This window comes from Henckelia pumila, chromosome 2 (genome assembly GCF_033568475.1).
Source record: "Henckelia pumila isolate YLH828 chromosome 2, ASM3356847v2, whole genome shotgun sequence".
NCBI classification, from domain to species: Eukaryota; Viridiplantae; Streptophyta; class Magnoliopsida; order Lamiales; family Gesneriaceae; genus Henckelia; species Henckelia pumila.
In genome coordinates this window covers 96518518-96529977 of record NC_133121.1, presented here as the reverse complement: position 1 = coordinate 96529977, position 11460 = coordinate 96518518, and the positions used below count along the sequence as shown (strand labels likewise).

General features: G+C 36.8%; 1 protein-coding gene across 1 annotated transcript; it reads left to right on the top strand.

The window, feature by feature from the left end:
- Positions 1-2546: 2546 nt before the first annotated feature.
- LOC140880777 (quinone-oxidoreductase QR2-like) lies at positions 2547-4704 on the top strand. The gene is made up of 4 exons (XM_073285530.1): positions 2547-2690; positions 3181-3274; positions 3431-3696; positions 4242-4704. Exons 1-4 carry the CDS (start codon positions 2668-2670, stop codon positions 4480-4482), a joined length of 624 nt encoding a protein of 207 aa, XP_073141631.1. The 5' UTR covers positions 2547-2667; the 3' UTR covers positions 4483-4704.
- Positions 4705-11460: the final 6756 nt, after the last annotated feature.

Sequence of the window (11460 nt, the reverse complement as noted above, 5' to 3'; positions counted from 1 at the left end):
AGTATTGATGCTAGTATGTGATTTTAAGGGAAACTCGAGAACCAACTTTCCCGAGTATGCTATCCCGCTAAAAATGACTGCTTTTACCTTTCAATGCAATAGCTCCAACTCTGGATAAGTTACAATAAAAAGGTTATATCAGAAACTATACAACCTAACAACAATATCGGCTCAAGGTAATATCTTTATCGATTCTTCGTCCAACTCTTAGATGATCGACTGCTGCTACTCTGTCTCGATAAATCCAAACGAATCTGTACGGAGACAAAAGATGATCAACAACAACGAACAAACCCAATGCCCAAAGTTCTACAACTCAAACACGGTTCAAAATCCTCAAAACTCAAACCGGCGGCATAACGACTATAAATAATCAAATCGGAAATATAAACAGCAGTACAACATTGATATCAACTCATAACAATGCTAAGATCACAAAAAAAGCTCAAACCCAACAAATCTCAAACCCAATTTTCGAACAAAGGCTTCCAAAAATCATAAAAATTCCGAACGACGTTCAAATTCAAAACCGACTGAGAATAAAAGATCAGAACTCTGCCGAGGACAACATACTCAAAACTCAATTGATTCTAACAACATCCGAAAAAACAAAACGTATATGATCGAAGAAATACTTACGGTATAACGGAGCTCTCGTTGCCGTGATCGCTAATCTGCCTTCAGAAATAAATTCCAACGGCCGGATCGAGCTCGGACTGGATTTGAAAGCTTGAAAAAAACGTTTCCCCAAGCTTTAATGGAAGAAACCGATGGAAGGAAAGAAGGAGAAGCTAAGGAGACTAAGTCAAAATCAATCCAAGTGTAGATAATATATTAAAATCCAATTTTGCGCTTTAGTTCCTGAAATTTCCAAAATTTTCAAAATAGTCCCTAATAAATATCAAAACGACCCTCGACTTCTGAAAACTCTTATTATCTCAAATAAGCTCAATTAAGATAAAATCGGGGCGTTACAGTTTCACTTAGACCCAATGACTCAAGATGCTTTTTTACATCGAGAGTCCATGAGATATAATTCTTTCCAGTGATATTGAGCGCAACGAGTTCAAGGTTTGCCATGTTTGACATAAAAAAATAACAATTAATTTTATTAGTTAATTTTCATTAGTATTATGACAATACAAAATAATGAAAAACGATGAGTACAAGCATGTTTAAAAATAGAGAAAAAATACGTGGTGGATAATCATCGATGAATACAATACTTTTGAGTATGATAACGATAATAGTTATAAAAAAATAGCCTTAAAAATGTCATCATCATCTTCTTTAAAAAAATCGAGGAGATATAAATTTTGAGAGAAAAAGTGAATTTTGGTGTGATTGAAATGTGTTTGAGTGATTTTATGGGGCAAAAACTAGCCGTTTATTACCGTTTGTGACCGTTGAGAGTAAAAAAATGATAATTTGTTGAATAAAAATTTATGATAATCATGTGATGCATATAATAATAATCATAATTAAATAATTTATGTATATCATATCACATTATTATAATGAGGTGTCATATTCTTTTTTTATATAATAGTGTTAAATTATACAAATATGGTTAGTCCGTTAGTGTATATATACACAATAAAATATATATCATATCACGTTATTATAAGGTCGGTGTCATAGACATCTTTTTATATAATAACATAAAATTATATATTAATATAGTTAGTATATATATATATAATAAATATATATCATATCACGTTATATAAGATCGGTGTTATAGACATCCTTTTATATAATAACATGAAATTATATATTAATATATATACATAGTAAAAATATATAAACAGTAAAATAAATATTTTTACTTTTTGAATATTTTTGCCTTTTTTTAGCTTTGAATCTTTGAAAATTGTAGAGAACCTTCGAGCGATCGTGCTGATAACATGTTGTGAAAAAGTAAAAATTTATGTTAAAAAAAATAAAAACTTCAAAACTCAAAATATATCAAACTCTACACTTTATAATTTTTTTCTCAATTCAATTGTATTTTTCATCATAAATGAAGACCTATTTATAGATCTATATTTGAGATTACTGCAAAAATTAATGCATCTTATTTACATAACCTTACACTAATTTTCAAAATTTTATAACTCAGTTTTTAACATTCAACATTAAATAATATATTTTCAACGGAAATAAAAATATGACATCATCAACATATTATAATCCTGACTAGCGGAATCTCTTCTCTCTTTAATTTTTGTTTTAAGAATTTTGAGTCAATCAAACGTGGGTTTATTTCAACCTATCTTTACAGGTATTATCCCATGATAAATCTAAAGGTTCTCATTTATCAATACATGCGAGGTGCACTAAAAAATAATGGATCCCACATTTATTGTTAAATATCTACCGTTAAATCTACACCTCAAGACAATGCCTACATAGGAGGATTGGTCAAGTTTCACGGCACGTCTAAAGTTTGATCGAGTCATTTGATCGAATCGAACCCATAATATTGGAAACCATTGGTCAATGCTGCCTGCCATTCCAGAAGGCTAATTAATTAATTAATCGATCTTCTATATAAACACCCCTTTTCATCTCGATGTTTACTCCCACTTCAAGTTTTCTCACTAGTCTACCAAATCCCCCCGATCAATTCTTTCGTAAGCAAGAACAACAAGAAAGAAACCTCCAATGGCGACTAAACTTTATATTGTGTATGTATTTCTATCTCTCTCTCTCTCTTTTTTTTTTTCTAGTGAACTGGAAGTGAGCTTGTTTGTTTTGTGCTTGAAATATGTGGATTCTTCATTTTTGTTGTGACTGAATCTGAAATCTGATTTCCCAGATTCCAGATTTTTATTTTCAGACGTGCTTTGATGACTCTGATGAGAAATCGATCTGTTCTTGCTGTATAAAAACACAAACTTTGATGGGCTTTTGTTTTGGCTGTGCGTGTTTACACCGGAGATTTTTGGTTTATCGGGTCTTTAAGCTTCCAAATTATTTAATATTTTCAATTGAGCTAACCGGGTTAATAGCAAATTAATCCAAAATTTTTCAAAATTTATGTATACAAAAATTAGAAAAAATTTCAGGGGCAACCGGGGTGGCCATAAGTGTGGGCTCTTGTTTTGGCTGTGTGTTTACGGGGATTCTTGATTACAATTTCTGTAATCGAATTTCAATCTGATGTATTTTTCACAGTTACTATTCCATGTATGGACATGTCGAGAAACTCGCCCGTGTGATGAAGAAAGGTGCCGACACAGTCAAAGGAGTCGAGGCCAAATTGTTTCAGGTATGTGTTTGGGAATTGAATTGAAGAATTTCAGATCAAACCCTTTTAGCTTCCTCTGTCATTCTTCACTCCTGGAGAAATTTAGGGGGTGAAATCATGTTTTTATCATATACCTAAACCTAATGCATGATTATTTAACAATAATAATATATGCAGGTTGCGGAAACGCTTCCTGCTGAGGTTCTCGGGAAGATGTATGCTCCCCCAAAGCCAACTGATGTGCCAGTGATTACACCCGGTGAACTTGTGGAGGCAGATGGACTCATATTCGGTATGCCCACTAGATTCGGGATGATGCCAGCTCAAGTGAAATCATTGCTAGATGCTACTGGCCAGCTCTGGCAGACCGGGGCGCTAGTAGGCAAGCATGTTGGCATGTTTACCAGCACTTCAGCTCAAGGAAGCGGCCACGAGACCACAGCGTATGTTCCAATCATTTCACGTCTTTTGCTTTTGCTTGCTGGTATAATGTGATGTATGAGGAATCCATCAACAGTTTTTCGTATTTGTGCTCAAACTCAAATTCCTTTTAGCTTGTTCGAAGCCTCAGATTCAAAACAAACTGTTTTTGGCTCAACTCAAACATCTATTCAGAGCTAGATTGTTCTTTGTTCGAGCTTGATTAGGTATGTAGTTTTAGGTTCAACTCAAAAGGATTCAAAACATGTTGGTTTTCAGTTTGAAAACTCATTTTCATGACTCGAAAAGCTCACTACTAACTAGTTGACTCCCCTACTGCTAATAACTCTTCTTTGTATCTGTATGCTCTTATATATATTATTATACAAGAATCTGAGATGAGATGAAAATGAGTTTTTTTTCAAAACTCCTAAATTTTTGTAAATTTTTAGCCATGTAGTTTGCAGTACATGATATTTCTGTCTCAACCACTGCCGTTTAAAAAACCAAAACCATTGATACTTTTGCAGTCCACAAAAGACTTATTTAGAGATTTGGTGTCATGCAGTTTAACCGCGATTACTCAATTCGCACATCACGGGATGATCATCGTCCCCACTGGATACACATTTGGGGAAGGCATGTACGTGTTGGATGAGATCAAAGGTGGCAGTGCCTATGGTGCCGGAACTTTCTCCGGCGGAGATGGGTCGAGGCAGCCTTCGGAACTGGAACTGGGCCATGCTTTCCACCAAGGAAAATACATTGCAGGTGTTGTCAACCAATATAAAAAAGGAGGATCTGCTTAAACATAATTTGGGATTTCATCTATATTTTCATTCAGCAATATAATTTTCATCGTGTTCTACTGGTGTTAAAGTTTATTATCTACTGATTTATCATGTTGTTTCTTCCCAAAAATAAATGTAATGCTTTTGTTGTGATTTCTTGTTTCTCATCACACTTGTAGTAATGACAGTTTGGACAATGTACTCTGTTTCTACACATTAATACAGCATCTATTATGTTTATCATTGTGTTCCATGTTATTACAAGTTTGAATTATGGAATTTCTGCATTCACCTCCTTCACGAGTATTTATTGTATCTGACATTTACATCAATTGCCGAGTTCAAAAATTATAACATGTGATGGAAATAAATGCAAAATTCATTAAATACTGGGGAGGCGAATCGAATGTTGTGAGATTGATAAATGAAATGTTTAGAGGCAAGGCTTACTCATCAGTCATCAATGATCCTAATAAAAGATCAATCTTGACCAAAATCGTGTTGACAGTAACATAGAAATGATAATTAGGAAGCTTATATTGGAATATATTGTATATTTTGTTTCCTCTTATCTTGTAATCTTTTATTCTTTGTAATCTTTATCTTTTTTTAGTCTTTATTGTTGTATATAAAAACATCATATGTAATCATCTTTGAGATATATGAAAATATTATTCTCTCATTAGTTTCTACATGGTATCAAGAGCCCACGGCCTACGCCAATAAACGCTAACCCTAGCCTCCAGCCGCCGCCGCTATCCCGTCACCGGAAAATTTTTCTTTTTTTTTTTTTCTGATCGACTCTATGGCTGCCACCGACACTGTTTCTTCTCCAATTTCCTTCAATGTTGCTGCCCACGCGCCCTTGAAGCTTACTTCTTCGAACTACCTCTCTTGGCGATTGCAGTTCACGACCCTCCTCACAGGTCATGACCTTGCCTTTATTGATGGTTCTCATCCTTGTCCGGCCAAGACCATCACCATCGTCGCCACGGCCACCGTCGCCGCCACTCACTCTCTCAATCCTGAGTATACCTCCTGGATCCGCCAAGACCAATTGATCCTGAATATCATCATTGGATCGTTGTCTCCTTTATTGATTCCGTTTATTGCAACTGCCACCACCTCTGCTGCCGCCTGGAACACTCTTGCCCTCACCTATGGCAAACCCTCTCGTGGTCGCATCACTCAACTCAAGACAAAACTTCGAAATCCGGTAAAGGGCACTCAGTCCATTACTGAATTTATGCATTTCATCAAATCCAAAGCTTATGAACTCGCTCTCATGAATGTACCTCTTGATATTGAGGACCTTACCATTAAGGTTCTCCATGGTCTGGATGATGACTACAAGGAAATCGCCAATGCCATCCAGGCGCGGGACACTGCAATCTCGTTTGAGGAGTTACATGAAAAACTCCTCAATCATGAAGCTCATCTTACTGCTCGCCGGGATGCTACCGTCCCCCTTCCAGCCACGACACTATCCTCCGCCCGCTCTAACAATTCCTACCGCCGTCCATCGTCCGCCACCGTCCCGCAACCCCCTGTCGTCAGCCGCCATCCTGGCTTCTTGCCCTCTCGACCGCCGCCGAATCCCAACCAGTCGGCGTCGGGTCAGCGTGCACCTCGCCCGTATCTCGGGCGCTGCCAGCTCTGCAGTCGTCAGGGCCACTCTGCTCATCGTTGTCCGGATTTTCAGTATCTGCCAGCTTCTGCACCTACGCATGCGCCTCACCCTGGCCCGCCTGCCTCCCATGCTGCTGCCTACACGCTTACCCCATCCTCTTCATCTGACTGGATCCTTGATTCTGGTGTCACTCACCATGTGACGTCTGATCTTGTCAATCTCTCCATGCATGCTTCCTATGTTGGCTCTGATGGTGTTGTTGTTGGTGATGGTGTTGGCCTTCCCATCACTCACACAGGTTGTCTCTTACCGCCCTCCACTTCATGCTCCCTGAAGTTCCCACATGCCCTTTGTGTTCCCTCCATTAATAAACAACTTTTATCTGTCTCTCAACTTTGCAAATCTAATGATGTTGTTGTTGTTTTCTCTTCTACTGACTTTCAGGTGAAGGTCCTCAAACCGGGGTCATTCTCCATCAAGGTCCACTTAAGGGCGGTGTTTATTTCTGGTCTGCATCCACGCCTTCTCCACCACTGGCATTATCGTACTCTGTCGTGTCCTTGCCTGTCTGGCACAGTCGTCTTGGTCACCCGTCTGATCGAATCTTACGTCAGTTAGTTGTGTCTAATTCATTATCATCTTTTAGTTCCCCTTTGCGTCAATTTAATTGTAATTTCTGACAGTGCAATAAAAGTCATAAATTATCCTTTCATGACTGATCTCTTTCTTTGCAATTTCCACTTGATTTAATTTTTTCTGATGTTTGGACTTCGCCAGTTCTTTCCTGCGATGGTTATAAATACTATGTTATATTTGTTTACTATTACAGTAAATATATATGGCTTTATCCCATAAAACAAAAATCGGATGTTCTTTCTGTATTTCGATGTTTTAAATCTCTCGTCGAAAAATGGTTTAATCGTCCTATTATCACCTTATACACTGACAATGGAGGTGAATTTCTGGCCCTCAAAGAATTTCTTGGTTTGCACGGTATTTCTCACCTAACTACACCCCCTCACACTCCTGAGCATAATGGCTACTCCGAATGTCGTCACCGTCATATTGTCGAAACAGGTCTTGCCCTCCTTCACCATGCGTCGGTACCCACTCGATTCTGGTCGTATGCCTTTGCCACTGCCGTTTATCTCATTAATAGGCTACCTAAACGCAACGTTTCTTACAAATCCTCTTTTGAATGCCTTTTCGCTGCTTCTCCTAATCTTTCCAAGCTCCGTATCTTTGGGTGTCTGTGCTATCCTTGGCTTCGCCCTTACGCCCCGCATAAGCTCTCCCACCGCTCTTCTCCCTGTGTCTTCCTTGGTTACTCTCTTACCCAGAGTGCCTATCTGTGTCTTGAACCTTCCTCTGGCAGAATCTTTGTCTCGCGTCATGTTGTTTTTGTTGAGTCTAAGTATCCTTTTGCTAGTGGTGGCGCTGGTGCTGGTTCTGGTTCTCCTCCTGAAGTGCTGCCTAATATTGTCCCTGTGGAGGATTCCCCGTCTGGAGATTCTTCACCTTCCTGTCCTCCTGCGCCGTATCTAGTTCCACCCACCTGCTCCATCCAATCTCCACCCGTCGCCGAACCCCGCCCCACTACCCCTCGGCCTCTTGAGCCACCTCTCGACCCAGCCACAGCCACCCCACCCATACCGTCAACCTCTCATCATATGGTTACCCGCTCCCGAAATAATATATTCAAGCCCAACCCTCGCTTTGCCCTCACTGCTGTCACTGACACCACTTCATCTGAGCCATCCTCACACACTACAGCTCTCAAGGATCCTCGTTGGCGTGCCGCCATGCCTGAGGAGTTTGATGCTCTTCTTCGCAATGGCACCTGGAATCTTGTTTCATCTGTCTTTTCTCAGAATGTGGTCGGCTGCAAATGGGTGTTTCGGATTAAGCGGAAACCTGATGGCTCTGTTGACCGTTATAAAGCTCGCCTTGTTGCGAAAGGATTTTATCAGCGTCCTGGACTTGACTACACTGATACTATGTTCCAAGATTGATGTCTCTATGAGTCCACCATCTTGAGGGGGCCTATTGGAATATATTGTATATTTATTGTATATTTTGTTTCCTCTTATCTTGTAATCTTTTATTCTTTGTAATTTTTATCTTTCTTTAGTCGTATATAAAAACATCATATATAATCATCTTTGAGATATATGAAAATATTATTTATGAAAATATTATTTTCTCATTAATTTCTACAGCTTATTCCCACCTACACCAATATTTTTAGCAACTATATATTTTGCGTATGCATCGATTATTGATTTGTATGAAATATACTAATATAGTACATATCAATCCATGTCTATAAATTTTGAAAATAGCATCACGTGTTTATTTCTTCAAACAAGTATGAATTTTATTTTTTTTTAACTTAATTTTTTTTCATAAATAATAATTAATTTATGTTTATATTATTGTAAATACATTAATTTGTAATTTTTTCTTGTGTCACATCGTTGAATATATGCATTCTCCGACTCCGAAATAATTGCTTTGATTTTAATTTTTTTAATTTTTTATATTCGACTTAATTATTTTCATGATTCCTTCCTTAATTTATAAGTTTTTTAATCATGAATAGATCATAGCATTTATGTATTTTGGAATAAATAATTCATACAAGATAAATATACAATTTATGTATTAGAGTATAATATTTTCACAAAATTTTATTAAATATCTTACTATATATATATCTTATTAAAGAAGAGCAGCACTTACTAACCGAATTAAAATTAATTTGGTGAAACCCAAGACGAAATATCTAAAATACTTTTAAAAAAGAACAAAATATTACGCAATAAATAATATTTATATTTTAATCACTCACGCAATGCGTGTACATACGCGACTAGCATCTTATTAAAGAAGAGCAACACTTATTAACCAAATTAAAATTAATTTGGTGAAACCCAAGACGAAATATCTAAAATACTCTTAAAAAAGAACAAAATATTTTTCTCTATCTCTATCCCTATATATATCTCTATCTATATTTTAAATTTTATTTGTCCATGATTTTCTCTATTTGTGTGCCTTGATTTTAATTATTTGAAACAAAAATACAATATATATACACAATATATAATATTTATATTTTAATCACACACGCAATGCGTGTGCAGACGCGAAAGAGCACCACTTACTAAACGAATTAAAATTAATTTGGTGAAGCTCAAGACAAAATATCTAAAATACCCTTAAAAAATAACAAAATCTCTTTCTCTTTCTCTATCTCTATCTATATTTTAAATTTTATTTGTCCATGATTTTTTCTATTTCTGTGTCTTGATTTTAATGATTTGAAACAAAAATACAATATATATATGCAATAAATAATATTTATATTTTAATCACATACGCAATGCGTGTGCAGACGCGACTAGTGTTTACTAATATAAACAAGTATTATTAAAAAAAATTGACCTAATATAAATTAAATAAAACCAAACTATTGTTAAATGAGTTTCCGAAACACATAGAAAAGGGTACTGTAGGATTTTTAAATTATATAAGACATAATTAAAAATATTTAGTAAAGAAGGCCATTTTTAAAATTGTGACTTTGAAATAAGTTAGAATAATTAATTTCCAGAAAAAATGTATAACTGATGTATTTGTAACTTGACATAATAAAAATATTATTTTGGTAAACCAACTTAATTGAAGGCTAAAATTTATTATAATAATTTGCTAGAAGCTATTTAAGAAAATTCCCCACTAATGCCATATATGAGTAGATATCGCGTGAAATGAGTCAATTTGGTTTGGTGGAGGCTATTAAGAAAATCTCCCACTAATGTCATATATGAGTAGATATCACGTGAAATGAGTCGATTTAGTTCATATCTAAATAGTACAGACTTATATCTTCGTCCGTCGTCAGCCCACTGATTTCCAAGACCCTGACCCAAGCACAGCTTCGCCACAAGCCCTGTTGTACCTCGCTATCGTCCGACCCTCGAGAAGACGACTAAATCCCTAATAAATAGACACTGGCTCGAAACCCATACCCAATACACGCACTAACTATGAGAAATTCGACCCCTATTTATAGACGAATGTTGGACCATACGATCGCCAGTTCGGACGTTCCGAACGCTCTTCATAGCTTGCAATCATCCTTCCGAACGCCCTCTGCCAAACGCGTGTCCCTGATTGGACAATACACTGTTGCCGACATAGTTCGGATCTTCCGAACTCTAGTTTGGAGCTTCCGAGCTCTCCCGCGTCAAGTCACCAATCAAAACTCATACACTATTCTGACTAATGGACTTCGAAACTTTCGATCGTGGGTTCGGAGCTTTCGAACTCACCCTCTGCTTCTATACTGCCACGCCCCTTCCGAACACTTTGGAATCTCTGATCTTCATAGCTCACTAGTTCAGACCTTCCAAACCACTCGAGTCATTGGAACCCTCCGGACCCTTTTCAGACGTCCTGAATCCGATTTTCTACTTAATAAACCCAAATTAAGATTCCTTGATCAAGCTTTGACCATTCTAACTAGATTAGTCTTTGTAATTACTTGAAACGGATTCGGGCTACTACAAAATCATTGTACACATGAAAAGATATGGTCTTACCATTGTCTTGATTTTTTTATCCCATCTCCATTAATCATAGGTGAAAAAGGAACTTATAGATGCATATTTGGGTTCATATATTGCACATAATTTTTTTTATTAAAACTCTTTGGAAATTACCTGAGAACTTTACTAACTAGCCTTTCATTGGAGATTGCCTCTTCAAAGCTAAATGCTTCATTGGCTATACTCTTCAAACGACGGTCATACTCCATGATAGTTTCATTATCTTCCATTCTTAGCATTTCAAACATGGATGTAAGTAACCTAATTTTGGTTTTTTTACGCTCTTAGATCCTTCGCAGTGAGTTTGGTGATTCTCCCATGATTTACTAGCACAAACACAAGTAGCGATCAAGTTAAACATGTTCATATCTTCTGAAGTAAAAATAGCATCGATAGCTTTTGCATTAAAATTCAAAGAACTTCGTCGGTTGTCCATTCAGTTTTTGGTTTGAGTATGGTTTCACCCTCCGCATCTTCCTTTTTCGATGGTGACCAACCATTAACAACTCGTTGCCACGCCCTTTCATCTATAGATTTGATGTACATGCGAATTTTCAATTTCCAAATTGCATAATTAGTTCCCTCCAATATAGGTGGACGGGGTGCAACGTTCGTGAATTGTATGTCCATGATACACCTGGAGAACTATCTACTGATCTGGTCTTTCACACACTTAGTAATGTCAAGAGTTGGCTCTGATGTCACTTGAAAGGGATAATTGTAGTTTATTATAAATTCGTGTAGATTTCGTCT

Excerpts from the sequence above, each read along its gene's own strand:
- LOC140880777 (XM_073285530.1), top strand. The coding sequence starts at position 2,668 with ATGGCGACTAAACTTTATATTGT. Across the intron at positions 3,275-3,430 it reads TCGAGGCCAAATTGTTTCAG|GTTGCGGAAACGCTTCCTGC; the intron begins GTATGTGTTTGG and ends TAATATATGCAG. Across the intron at positions 3,697-4,241 it reads AGCGGCCACGAGACCACAGC|TTTAACCGCGATTACTCAAT; the intron begins GTATGTTCCAAT and ends GGTGTCATGCAG.